Source organism: Myotis davidii, unplaced genomic scaffold, assembly GCF_000327345.1.
Source record: "Myotis davidii unplaced genomic scaffold, ASM32734v1 scaffold120, whole genome shotgun sequence".
NCBI lineage: Eukaryota > Metazoa > Chordata > Mammalia > Chiroptera > Vespertilionidae > Myotis > Myotis davidii.
In genome coordinates, this window is record NW_006294778.1 from 6,525,773 (window position 1) to 6,538,393 (window position 12,621).

General features: G+C 36.1%; 1 protein-coding gene across 2 annotated transcripts in view; it reads right to left on the bottom strand.

Annotated features, from left to right (window-relative positions):
- Positions 1-12,621, bottom strand: part of GAS2L3 (growth arrest specific 2 like 3) — a 29,879-nt gene that overhangs the window by 8,867 nt on the left and 8,391 nt on the right. For both annotated transcript variants that reach the window (XM_006769376.2, XM_015567604.1), the window contains exons 2-5: positions 9,995-10,042; positions 3,892-4,060; positions 2,423-2,538; positions 1,462-1,603 (exon numbers count right to left, since the gene is read on the bottom strand). In XM_006769376.2, the coding sequence (XP_006769439.1) occupies positions 1,462-1,603; positions 2,423-2,538; positions 3,892-4,060; positions 9,995-10,012 (445 nt within the window). In that variant the 5' untranslated portion in view covers positions 10,013-10,042. The remainder of the gene's footprint in view (positions 1-1,461; positions 1,604-2,422; positions 2,539-3,891; positions 4,061-9,994; positions 10,043-12,621) is intronic.

Sequence of the window (12,621 nt, forward strand, 5' to 3'; positions counted from 1 at the left end):
CAAAATGTAAAAAATGAAGCTGCTCATCTCTCTGAGACCTTTAGAAAGTGAAAACATTAGCTCTTCAGCTCAATGCCTAGGAATGAATTAATGTTATTGGCAGTGCTTCATTTAGTTTTATACTGACTGTAAGGACAGTGTGAAAATGTCTGCTACTGGGAATGAAAAATATACAATCTTATATCCTTTCAGAAGTAATAAACCGGAGAATTGAAAGCACTTCCTCTCCCCTCTGATCAATAGAGGCTGTATGTGCCATTAAATCAACCACATTGTCAATAATGATCAGCACACTCGGATTAAAGCAGGGTGCAAATTGGGGTGAAACATCAACCAAATCCATATTGTTTCTTTATTTTCTAGTGCACAGGAGCATCCAGAGTCACAGTAAATAGGGAGCAGTAGGAGCAGCCACCCTGCGTGCAGGCAGCAAGTGTGTGCAACATCAGTCAAGAATTTTAAAACAATAATAAAACAGACTAAAAGTCAGTTTGGCTTTTATTATCACCATGAACCAGCAATTCTAAACAATGTCAGTGATAAAATACTTCTCTCCACCAGAGCACACTACCCTGCCCTTGGAATGCTTTGCTCCTATCAACACATTATAAATTCTGTGTGTCTGTGTATACACATATATAGAGAGATATAGATAAATATGTATACACATGTATAAATGCTTTGAGGAAATATATAGTCTAAAACAGGGGTGGGCAAACTTTTTGACTCGAGGGCCACAATGGGTTCTTAAACTGAACCGGAGGGCCGGAACAAAAGCATGGATGGAGTGTTTGTGTGAACTAATATAAATTCAAAGTAAACATCATTACATAAAAGGATATGGTCTTTTTTTTTTTTAGTTTTATTCATTTTAAACGGGCCGGATCTGGCCCACGGGTCGTAGTTTGCCCACGGCTGGTCTAAAACTTAGTTAGCTTTCACTGTAGTCACTGCCCAGAGTATGTCAATAATTATTCAGTAGAGCATGACTTTTACAAATGAATTGTCAAAAACATTAATCCATTTAGATAATCAAGTTGGCAGCTGCTATTTACAAGGTAAATCTAAAACCATGAACATGCATCCCTTAGTCTTCTGTTATTTCTATAATTATCTAGTTAAAGAGGACTTACTAGTAATTTAGACCTGGTAGAGTAATTCTTGATGAAAACATTAATTAGTAAAGCATTCCTCCAGAAACTTCCTGTAGCCAACTCATTCAGGAAGTAAAATATTTCTAGGGTATTCTAGATATATAAGATCTCTAACTATACATGAAAAGTTTAATATATTTAATTTAGAATCAGATTCAGATTCTCGAATGATTTCACATATACTTAAAGTGCACATTTTTCTAGGGAAATGAGATGTGGCATTAGAATCCTTATTTGGAAAGAAAAATTAGAAATGCGGTATTAAAAAAAAATCCTAGTAAACATTAAATAAAATAACAACACTTACCTAAACCTTCAGATTCAAAGAGGTACGTCTCATCAACCCCAATGTGCCTACACCAGTGAAGGAAGTTCGCAGTATTGTCTCTGGCAAAGAACGAACCAGAGGCAGCATCTTTCTTACAGGGCACTTTTCTCATTGGAAAATTCTGGAAAAAAACAAAAGAATAACTTCAAAAATGCATCATGGATATTTTCATTAGTTAACCATTCTAATCACTAAAGAAATATTCAGTGTACTGAATGCAAGTAAAAAGTATACAACATTAGGTAGCTTCAAAATTATTTTGTCTTATTCTCCTTTTGTATAGTTCAGAAATGATCTGGTTAAAATTAGCAGTAGGATCGAAGCATTTCTAACCTTTCTTTTTGAAATGACACAAAAATCTTTCTAATTTAAAATAAATTAACTTTTAAAAATGACACTCTAATAATTCCAAAGTATATCTCCATGGTGTCTCTCCATACATAGTTCAATACCAATACAGAATTACTGCCCTGTTAAAGGTTAATAGACAACCTCATGTTTGCTTCCTTCCCTATTCGCAGATTCATAAATATGATTCTGAGTTTCCTGAGGAGACTATCAAAAAGGAAGTAGTAGCCCATTCTTAATTCAAGTTCTTTGAAAATTGATGATCTAAGTTTTACAGAACCCTAATTATTTGAGTATCTGAATCAAGAGTATTTAGATAATCCTGCTGAGGTTGAGAGGTTTTTAGTTTTATTTCAGTTTAAATTTTAACTTGAATAAGCAATTCATGCATATGATTTTTTTAAATGCATTAGTCATAGTAGACACAACGTAAGTGTCTCTCCAACTCTACCCCTCAGTTCCTCTCTCTCTAAAGATAACCGCTATTACCAGTTCCTTATATACCCCTTCCTGTTGCTATTATTTTCCAGAATTAAAATAGTCTTGTTAGTTTCTCTAATGTATACAGAATATATGTCCCACATCTCCTTACCCCTGGTTCTTCAGAGTTGTAGGCTTTCACCATGTTCTGAAGAACACCAATCAGTTGGCATAACAGCACTCCATTATCAAGCTCTTCCAGTAATCTTTCTGCCTTAACTTCAATACCTAAGAACATAGCCAACATTAAGATTCCTCTAGAAATAGTAAATTCAAGGACTATGGTTAAAATTTAATTAAATGTAACTAGATTATGGCTGAAATACTAGACAAATGTTAGATCAGACTATAATCATTCACTTTTGGAAGATACAGCAGAGGATGTCAAAATAAAAAATGACAACTGAAAAATGTCTGTGATGTAGTACAGGAAAAAATTATTTGACATGTCTTTTATTTCATTTTATTTTTAATTATTTTATTTTCTATTATTTCATTTTTAAAAGACCAAAGTGCTGTATGTATCAATATTCACTATTAAGGTTAAGTTTTGATTCACTGCACATTACTACTGCTTACACAAGAAAAGTTCTCTATAAATAAGATGGAATTTGTTGCAACTTAAAAAGTAAAGATAGTAACCTAGCAAAGACTCAGGGAATACTAACTTTTCACCTCTAAAATACCTTCTTTAGAAGCTTTATTACACAATAAACTTTAAAAAAAGTTTTTTTCTAAATCAAACTGATATCTGAAGTGAGTGTATGCTGTGTTTTAATTATCTCGGGAAGCTCCCAGATGAGCTTCAGATATCTTTTTCACAAAAACCCTGCAATGTTACATGAAATTCTGTACTAAATAGAGAATTTTTCTGCAGAGAAAATTCAGGGCACTTATCATATTGTTTAACTGAATAAAGCAATATGATGCCAGACAGTCTCCAACCTGACATTTCCTCCTAGGTGTCATGAATAATCATTTTAACTGCAATATGAATGCCATTCAGAATCCCATGCCTTATACAGGATTAAAGGGTGGGAGGTGGAGGGAGAATCAGTAAAATATAGATTCCCAAATTATATCTACATACTTAAAAAATGATTTTAATATTAACAGTGAAAATGTTGATCATTCAAAGCTTACTGACCTCTTCTATTAAGCCTCAAACTTCCTTACTATTCAAGCCCTGAGGGTCAGGATGAAATAGAACAGTGGTTCTCAACCTTCTGGCCCTTTAAATACAGTTCCTCATGTTGTAACCCAACCATAAAAGTATTTTCGTTGCTACTTCATAACTGTAATGTTGCCACTGTTATGAATCGTAAAGTAAATATCTGATATGCAGGATGGTCTTAGGCGACCCCTGTGAAAGGGTCATTCGACCACCAAAGGGGTGGCGACCCACAGGTTGAGAACCACTGAAATAGGATATCCTCCCAACTAGAATATAAGCTTTGTGAGATTTCACTCACAGGAGTATCCTCAGCCTCTAGAACAAGCACTCCTTAACGAAGACTATGGTTCTCAATAAATGTTTACTAAATACAAGAATACAATTTTGAATGTCTTTTCAAGCCTTACCTAATAAACCAGATAACCAGATTGACAGATCTTCTTGCATGGGCAACAGGGTGGCTTTGTGCCGCACAGCTATCCACTCATCATACTGACAAACATCAGCCAAACCTGGCCCATGCCTGGGGGTCAGAGGGCTCCGTGGGCTTAGAGGCAGGTCTTCTCCAAACCACACCTAGAGAAAACGCCAACCAAATGAATGGATGTGACCTGGTTAAGTCAGCAGAACCCACATCTATATTTATACATGAATTACAGACCATGCATAATACAATATATGCAAATATATATACACTGGAACCAAACTATTAGTCGAGATACTTGAGGCATTGTCAATATCTACTACTTTGGTAAATGTAAGTGAACCCCCTAATTAATGAATGGATTCTACTATCAAGCCAAGAGAATAAAAATCAACAATTTATATTTTTACTTCACTTGTTAGATAAGTAAGTTTTATAAGTTACTTGACCAGAGTCTCAGCATCTTGGCTGTAAGATGGGTTAATGAACATTGCTTTATAAGATATATCCTTGTAACATCTAGCATTGGTCCTAGCAATATTTGTTCAACAATGGATAAATTGAATGAATGCATAAATGGCATTTTAAACTTTAAATCATAATAAGAGTATTATCTTTTAAAAAATATTCTAAATAATCTGGTCTGTCATCTGATTTTGCATGGCCCATAAGCTAAGTATGGTTTTTAGATTTAACCCCTTCCCCAACAATTTTTTTGTGAAAAACGTTTCTTTTTCAGACTAATTTTTTTATTTTGGTTCTATATAGTATTTTTGATGCTGGTTATGAAAACAGTTTGTAACTCGTCTTCCTATAAACCATATTTTTTTACCATATTTTCTTAGTATACTCGTCGATGACTGAAAAAGAACATTTTGTGAAAACGAGTATACACGTTTCTGCCGGGGAAGGGGTTAAAAATGGCTTGTTATATAAGTACCTACATAATTGCCTCAAAGTTGCCTGTTGACTCTCAGAGCCAAAAATATTTACTACCTGGCCAATTCCTAGTTTAGAATAAAAATTGACATAAACATACTATCAAACCAGCACTTGCAAATTTTTAAAATTTTACAAAACTTTAATACAATATTATTTAGAGAAAAGACTATCAATACTCAATGCAGAAAGGGGAATAGAGCCGAAGTGAAATGAAAGGCAGAGAGAGGGGGTGTGGGGAGAGGGTTCTTGTAGGAGGGTGGCTTGAAATAAAAAGTTAGAGTTTGAATAAAGTAAGAGAATTTCCACCAATGAGGACAGCCCTGGCTGGGCACAGAGTTAGATCCTTAGCAGGATATAAGGAGGGTGTCCTTTGGGGACGAAGGGCTAAGGTCCCAGTGCAGGGTGTCAAAGCTCAAGTGAGCTGAGAAGGACAGCAGCTCAGGACGGGGTAGCAGCAACAAAGGAAGATCAGTTACACACACGAAGATTTACCAAAGGGAACCAGGTTTCTCACTGCCAAAGAAGAATGGTACAAATATGGAATGAGAGAAAACTAGAATGAATCCTATGGTGTTATGATAAAATTTCTTTTACCAAAAAGCAAAGAAGTGCTCCAAGAATGATGAGGACATGCCAAAAGGAGACAGATGCCAGCCTGCAGAGATTCTAGTGGAATGATGGCGAACCTTTTGAGCTCAGCGTGTCAATATTTTGAAAAACCCTAACTTAACTCTGGTGCCGTGTCACATATAGAAATTTTTTGATATTTGCAACCATAGTAAAACAAAGACATATTTTTGATATTTATTTTATATATTTAAATGCCATTTAACAAAAAAAAATCAACCAAAAAAATGAGTTCGTGTGTCACCTCTGACACGCGTGTCATAAGTTCTCCATCACTGCTCTAGTGGCTAAATCAAAAGCAATTTAAACATCAAAATAATGAAATAAGTGGATAATATAAAAAATAAAATAAATATAAGTCCATCTATATATATAAAAGCCTAAGTGACCATTCAACCGGTAGCTATGACTCGCACCGACCATCAGGGGGAAGATGCTCAATAAACAGGCATGGAAACATGGAACAGACTGATGAATCTGAGAGAGAAGGCGGGAGGGGGAGGGCGGGAAGAGATTAACCAAAGATCTTATATGTATACTAGAGGCCTGGTGCATGGATTTGTGCACCAGTGGGGTCCCTCGGCCTGGCCTGCGGGGATTGTGCCGAATTGGTGCACAAGTGCTCTGACATCCCCCAAGGGGTCCCGGATTGCGAGAGGGTGCAAGTCAGGCTGAGGGACCCCACCAGTGCACGAATCCGTGCACTGGGCCTCTAGTATAGATATTAATGAATAAATTAGAATTTTGAGAAGGAATGACATTTTTATATAGTTTCAAAGTACTTCCCCCTAAAATAATTATTACAAAGGGGAAAAGAGAGTCATTTTACAATAGAGAAACCTGACAGGTGGCATCTTAACTGAGTGACAAAAGTGAACACCATTAATAATGGGAGAACCAAAATCATAGGCCACTTGATAGGATGCAGAGAGAAAACATAGCAGCCCTCAGTGACATTGCTGCCAAAGATGCATAACCTGAATTGAATCATGAAGAAATATCAGGCAAATACAAAATAAGGGACACTGTACAAAACAACTGATAATTAATATTCAAAAAGGGTCAATGTCATTAAAGGCAAACAAAGGTTGAGATACTGTTTCAGACTGAGAAGGACTAAAGGGACATGACAATTAAATGAAACCCATGATTCTGAACTGAGCACTATTGGGACAACCGGCAATTCCTGAATGAGGTCTGAGAATAGACAGTAGTACTGTGTCAGTGTTAATATCCTGATTCTCATTACTGCATTGTGGTTGTTTAGGAGGATGTTCTTGTTCTTGAGAAATACACACTGAAGTATTTGGAGACGATGGCACATAAGATTGGCAACTCATTCTGAAATGGTTCAGACAAATATTTCTGTGCTATATTTAAGGATTACTTTGTAAATTTGTGATTACTTGAAAACAAATTTTTTAAAGTATAAGTACAAGTAATACCAATATCCTTTCTTGACTTTTAAATATAGTTCATTTTCTCCCTAAAATACATTAAACTTACTGAGGTTTATTTGAAGCAAGTCTTACTTTGCCAAATCAAAAGCCATAAAACCATAGTTAATCCAGACAAATTATGGAGAAAACAACAGTAACTATTTCTAATCCCCCATAAGAAACAAAACATGCTTTTGAAAAAAAATCCCAAGAGCAAAAAAAAAAGAACATGAATATATATACCACAAGAGGCAAGCAGGAGTAGCAAAACTCAAAAAAAAAAAATCCAAAAAATAAGAGAAACATAAGTTATTTGAGAGACATCATTTCAGGAATTGAGGGTAGGGTTTGGGAAATGAACTCCTAAATATCTAAGAATCCTATAAAGTTTTAGGAAAAAAGGTAAGATTTTATTTACCTAAATTCTCTTAAAATTATTTCAAAGGAAGTGCAGCAAAGATTTAATATCTAAATCTGCCCTTCATAAGCATGTATAATACCTAGCACATGGTATTCAGCCAAAAATATTTGTTGGTATCATTAAGGAAATAGATATCAGTAAATGACTGATATCAAAAATCAAGATGCATCTACAATCAACAGTATATTATAGTCAATGGAATATGTTATTTGTCCTTTAACTATTTGGCTGAGCTGACAATAGGCAGAAAGATGTAAATGTTTGTCAAGGCAAGATGTGCATTAGCTAGGAGGGTGGTTTTGAAATAAGAAGCTAACATTACCAAAGGTCATCCTAATATCTTCCATATGAGGAAGAAGAGTATTTCAATTTTCCTGTTATTGCAAGCAGAAGACTATAATAACCTGGGCTGGTCAGTAGCATATTAATGTTGTTAAAAGTTAGATGTTACCCCTGCCGTGTGTGGCTCAGTGGTTGAGTGTCGTCCTGTGCACTGAGTGGTTTCCAGATTGATTCCTAGTCAGGGCACATGCCCGGGTTTCGGGCTTAATCCCCGGTAGGGGGCATGCAAGAGGCAGCCAATTGATGTTTCTCTCTCCCCCTAGCCCTCTCTCTAAAAATCAATAAAAACATGTATTTTTTAAAAAGTTAGATGTTAATAATAAAAACTTTATGTACAAAGGTTGTTCTCAAACGTGCGTAAAGTTGTCATATTGCAGAGATTCTTAATCCATAGGCAGTCTAGATGAACCTGAGTAGGTACATAAACTTGCTTACATTTAGGCAAAATTTTCTGCCTATGTACAAATAGCCCTTTTTCTCATAAAATTCATACCTTTTCTCAGATTCTCAACAGAGGACTATGAACTAAAAGAGATCAGGAACTACTGTGCGTTGGTTGTTAGACTGTACTTTTATATACTAGTCAAAGTGAAAGACCAAAAGAAAAAGGCAAGTAAGATCATAATGTATTAAATTAATAAGAACCAATTGATAATAGCCATTTACTGATAACTCTTCTCTGTAAGGCACTTATGAATAACTAGATAACTAGTATAGTTAGCAGAGAAAGAGGTTAATATCCTGGGAAGTTCTCACATTCATCACAGGCAGAGAAGCAAAAATTTCCTTAAGAGATATCAAGAATGTGTCCAGAGAAGAATCAATATAGATGGATCTGTGGAATCTAGATTATAGAAGGTTTTATGGAACTATAAGACAAAACTATGAAAATATTCACAAAGTTAAGAACATATTAATGGCCATTAGTGTAGAAATGAGAAAATCATGGTCAATGTGGCAATGATAAAAAAGCACGCTATAAGAAATCAAAATATATAACCAACATGAAACTTATGACATTTCTGAGACTTGGATAAAAAGAGAACACAAAGAATAGTCAGATAATGAACGGTTTGAGTAATACAGTTCTGAGCACACTCAATATGGTTTGAGAAGACTAAAGGGGAAGACTAGGGCCTTCTAGGAGACTGCCGGGGATTTCCACGTCCCACGAGGAAAGGGTAATAGAACTCTTTATTAGGGGAATAGAAGGATAAGCTGCATAGCATAGGAGGGGGCACAAGCAGGATCACATTCAGAGTTCTTAACCGCTTGATAAATTCTCTTCTCTGGCTATCATCCACTGTTAGCTAGATAAGCCTCCTTTCTTAATAAAATAGAAAAGAAAACGTAAAAAGAAAGACATGCATGACCCAGGTATAGTCTCCAGTTTTACATCTTGATAATTTTGTTGGACAAATGATACAACCAAACTTCTGAAGTGCTTATTATGCAATACACATTCTAGTGGGCACTTTGTGCATGTTATGTCACTGATTCCTCACAACTATTCGACAAAATAAGTGCAATGACCCTCACTTAAAGCATGGAAGCAGATATTTGGAGAAGTAAAATAAAATAACTTGTCTGAATCTCACAGGGATGCAGAACTATGATCAGAAATGAAATCTGACAGACTAAAGCTTTCACTTGCCAAATTTTATTATTAGCTGCTTACATCTTTCTCGTAGACCTTCAATGTGATTTTTGTCTTTAAGTGAATAGTCAATCATGTTCTATTTATAGCAAAAAAAAAAAAACTTAAGTGGATATCAGAAAAATATAGCACATACTGTACCAAGCCTGGAAATCATTCAAATGTAAGATCATTCTGGTTTATCTCATTATCCTCATCTTGCTTTCCCGTCCCCACCCCCCAAAAAACAGAGAAACAACAACCAAAAAAGCCCTCTTTAAATTTTAATAATTGGTTATTTATAGGCATTATGAGGCACATGTACAATTATCTAAAATAAAAACTTTATATGTGTATTTACTAAAAGCTTTTTAAATACAAATATATACTAATTGTAATGAGAGGAACACCATAACATATTCGACTTCTTTTCCCAGGATAGTGTAAATAAGATGGGCCCACCAACACTAAGGTATTTTTTATTCTTATAAATATTTAATATAAGCCTAGAATTAGAATCCTTTCAGAAATAGAAAGTGAAAATATAGTATTCCTGTTATGAAAAGTTGATGCTTAAAAAACTAGCACAATGAAAATATTTTGATAATTTTAGTATTTTACTAATTACTATAATTTTATTATATTAATTTCATAAAAATATTTTTTCCAAAACACTTACTTGAATTGCAGGCTGCATGGTCAGTAATACTCAAATCAAATTGCTTTTCTGGAAATAGAACAAAACATTAATATGCAGACAATGGCAGCTTTCCTACTTCCCCAAAACTTCAAATTATAAGGAATGTGTTTTACTCTATTTGATTGAAAACTTAAAACTTTTTCTTCTAATTGGAATCATTTGACGATAAGATCAATAATCATTCCTAGCTTCTCACTTCATAAAAGCACTCTTCATTTGAAACAGGAAAACATGGAACACATTTTAATATCTCGTTTCTGATACTAGCACCAAAGTGATTCTTGTTATTTTTCCTAAACTAGAGAAAGGATGCAAGGCAGGGAATAGGGGTGATGTGGCTCAAGAGTCCTAGTGCACTCCGTCCCCTCCCCCCTTTTTAAATTTAGTAATATACCAAAAAAGAAAAGGCTGTGTAATGGGAGCTCTAACTAGCTATGATTGCAAGCAAACCAATTCTTGAAACATCTGGCTTCAAAGTAATTCTTGAAGCTTCTAGCTAGCAAAATAAAATTAACAATAACACTTAGCCAATAAGTCTTCCTAATTCTCCCCTATAAACATAATGTAAATACATATATCACAGCAACTGAAACTAAAAGTTAAGTATCTCCCATCTGACCTTTACATAGAAGTCATAAAAGTTCATCTGGACTTTGGATAAATTCACAAGCTTAACCATGAGCTTCTTTTGCCAGAGGAAAAAGTAATAGACACAAACATCAATTTTAACTATGAGACAATACTCAATGCCTTTCTATAATTTATCATAAATTATTTCCTCTACTAGGTGCTAAAGATAACAACAAGAACAACAACAAAAGAAACAGCACAATTTAGCTCCAAAGTACTCTTCTTGAAATCTACAAGGAAAACCACAACGTTTATTATGTTAGGTTAATAAAATTCTTTAATGCATTTTTAGAGAGGAAAAGAAATGAAGAGTTTAAAAACACTCAGAATAATTAGACTATGTAAAACGTAGAAAGCTTCACTGCTTAGAGCAGTATACTAGTTATTTTTTATTGTAAACCACCATTAAGAGTCTAAGAAAAAAAATCTAGTTTATAAGGCTATAATGCTATCAATTTCCAAGGAGAAGTTATTTTCTCCTCCAAGTTACACCAGACATACCTCCTATACAGTGCCAACTACACATACTGCCTTCCTCCTTTCAGGAACATTTCTTCTGGTACTGAAGTTGAACTTGAGCTAAACCTAACTGAAAAGTCTAATATTACATCATATTTTCTTTGCGGGAAGGCAAAGGATAGCAGAATGTCCTTTTGATGTCATTTTTCCTCTCTCCACCATAGCAAAAGGGCAAAGTACAACTGGGCATTACTAATGAGCTTGTTATGCTTCCCACGAGCCAAGTCAGTGGGGAATACATTTTCCTTTAGCATAAATAATCCTTTGTCCCCAACAAAGATCCACAGTAAGAAGCTTCCGAGACTATTTTTTAAAAATGCAGCAAAGAAGCTGCTCCCATTAAAATAAGGAGTCCCACACAATCAGACAAGAACTTTAACAGTTGGAACTGCCAACCCAAAACAAAAGAAGGCCTAAATGACCAGGCGTGTGCAAATCAGGAACAGTGATGCTTTCACAAAGAAGCTATCACAAGAATGTTTAATCGTTGCATTTTTATAGAAAATTCAGCAAAACTGATTTTATGAAAGAAATGAAGAATTTGTGCACAACCTCCAATCACTTGAACTTTAGCAGAAAGTTTTTTGAATTACACTTCTTGTGCAATGGAAAAACTACTTTATAATGATGACAATAAGAGAACCATCTGGGTTACCTTTAAAAACAAATTCTTTAGTAAAATACTCAGAGAAGCAGGCACTCGGGTAAGTTATAGCACACCTTCATATATGAAAAAGTATCATGTACACAAATATATGCTTTTATATGAAAACTTTTATTAAGTGATGAGATTGTATCAGTGAATCATCAATTAATGAGTACTCATCGTGTCCCAGATATTAAGAGCTAGTTATTAATATTTTCTAGTCCCTCACTATCCTATCTAATAAAAGAGTAATATGCAAACTGACCATCACTCCAACACACAAGATGGCCAGCAGGGGAGGGCAGTCAGGGGGGACTGGCCTGCAGGAGAGGGCAGTTGGGGGGGGGGCCAGCCCAGCAGGGGAGGGCAGTTAGGGAGGACCAGCCTTGCAGGGGAGGGCAACCAGGGGGGACTGGTCTACAGGGGAGGGCAGTTGGGGGGAACCAGGCCTGCAGGGGAGGTCAGTTAGGGGCAATCGGGCCTGCAAGGGAGGGCAGTTGGGGGCAACCAGGCCTGAAGAGGAGGGCAGTTAAGGGTGACCAGGCCAGCAGGGGAGGGCCGTTAGGGGTGACCAGGCTGTCAAGGGAGTAGTTAGAGGTGACTGGGCCAGCAGGTGAGGGCAGTTAGGGGCGACCAGGACGGCAGGGGAGGGCAGTTGGAGGGAACCAGGCCTGCAGGGGAGGTCAGTTAGGGGCAATTGGGCCTGCAAGGGAGGGCAGTTGGTGGCGACCAGGCCTTCAGAGGAGGGCAGTTAAGGGTGAGCAGGCCAGCAGGGGAGGGCCGTTAGGGGTGACCAGGCTGGCAAGGGCGT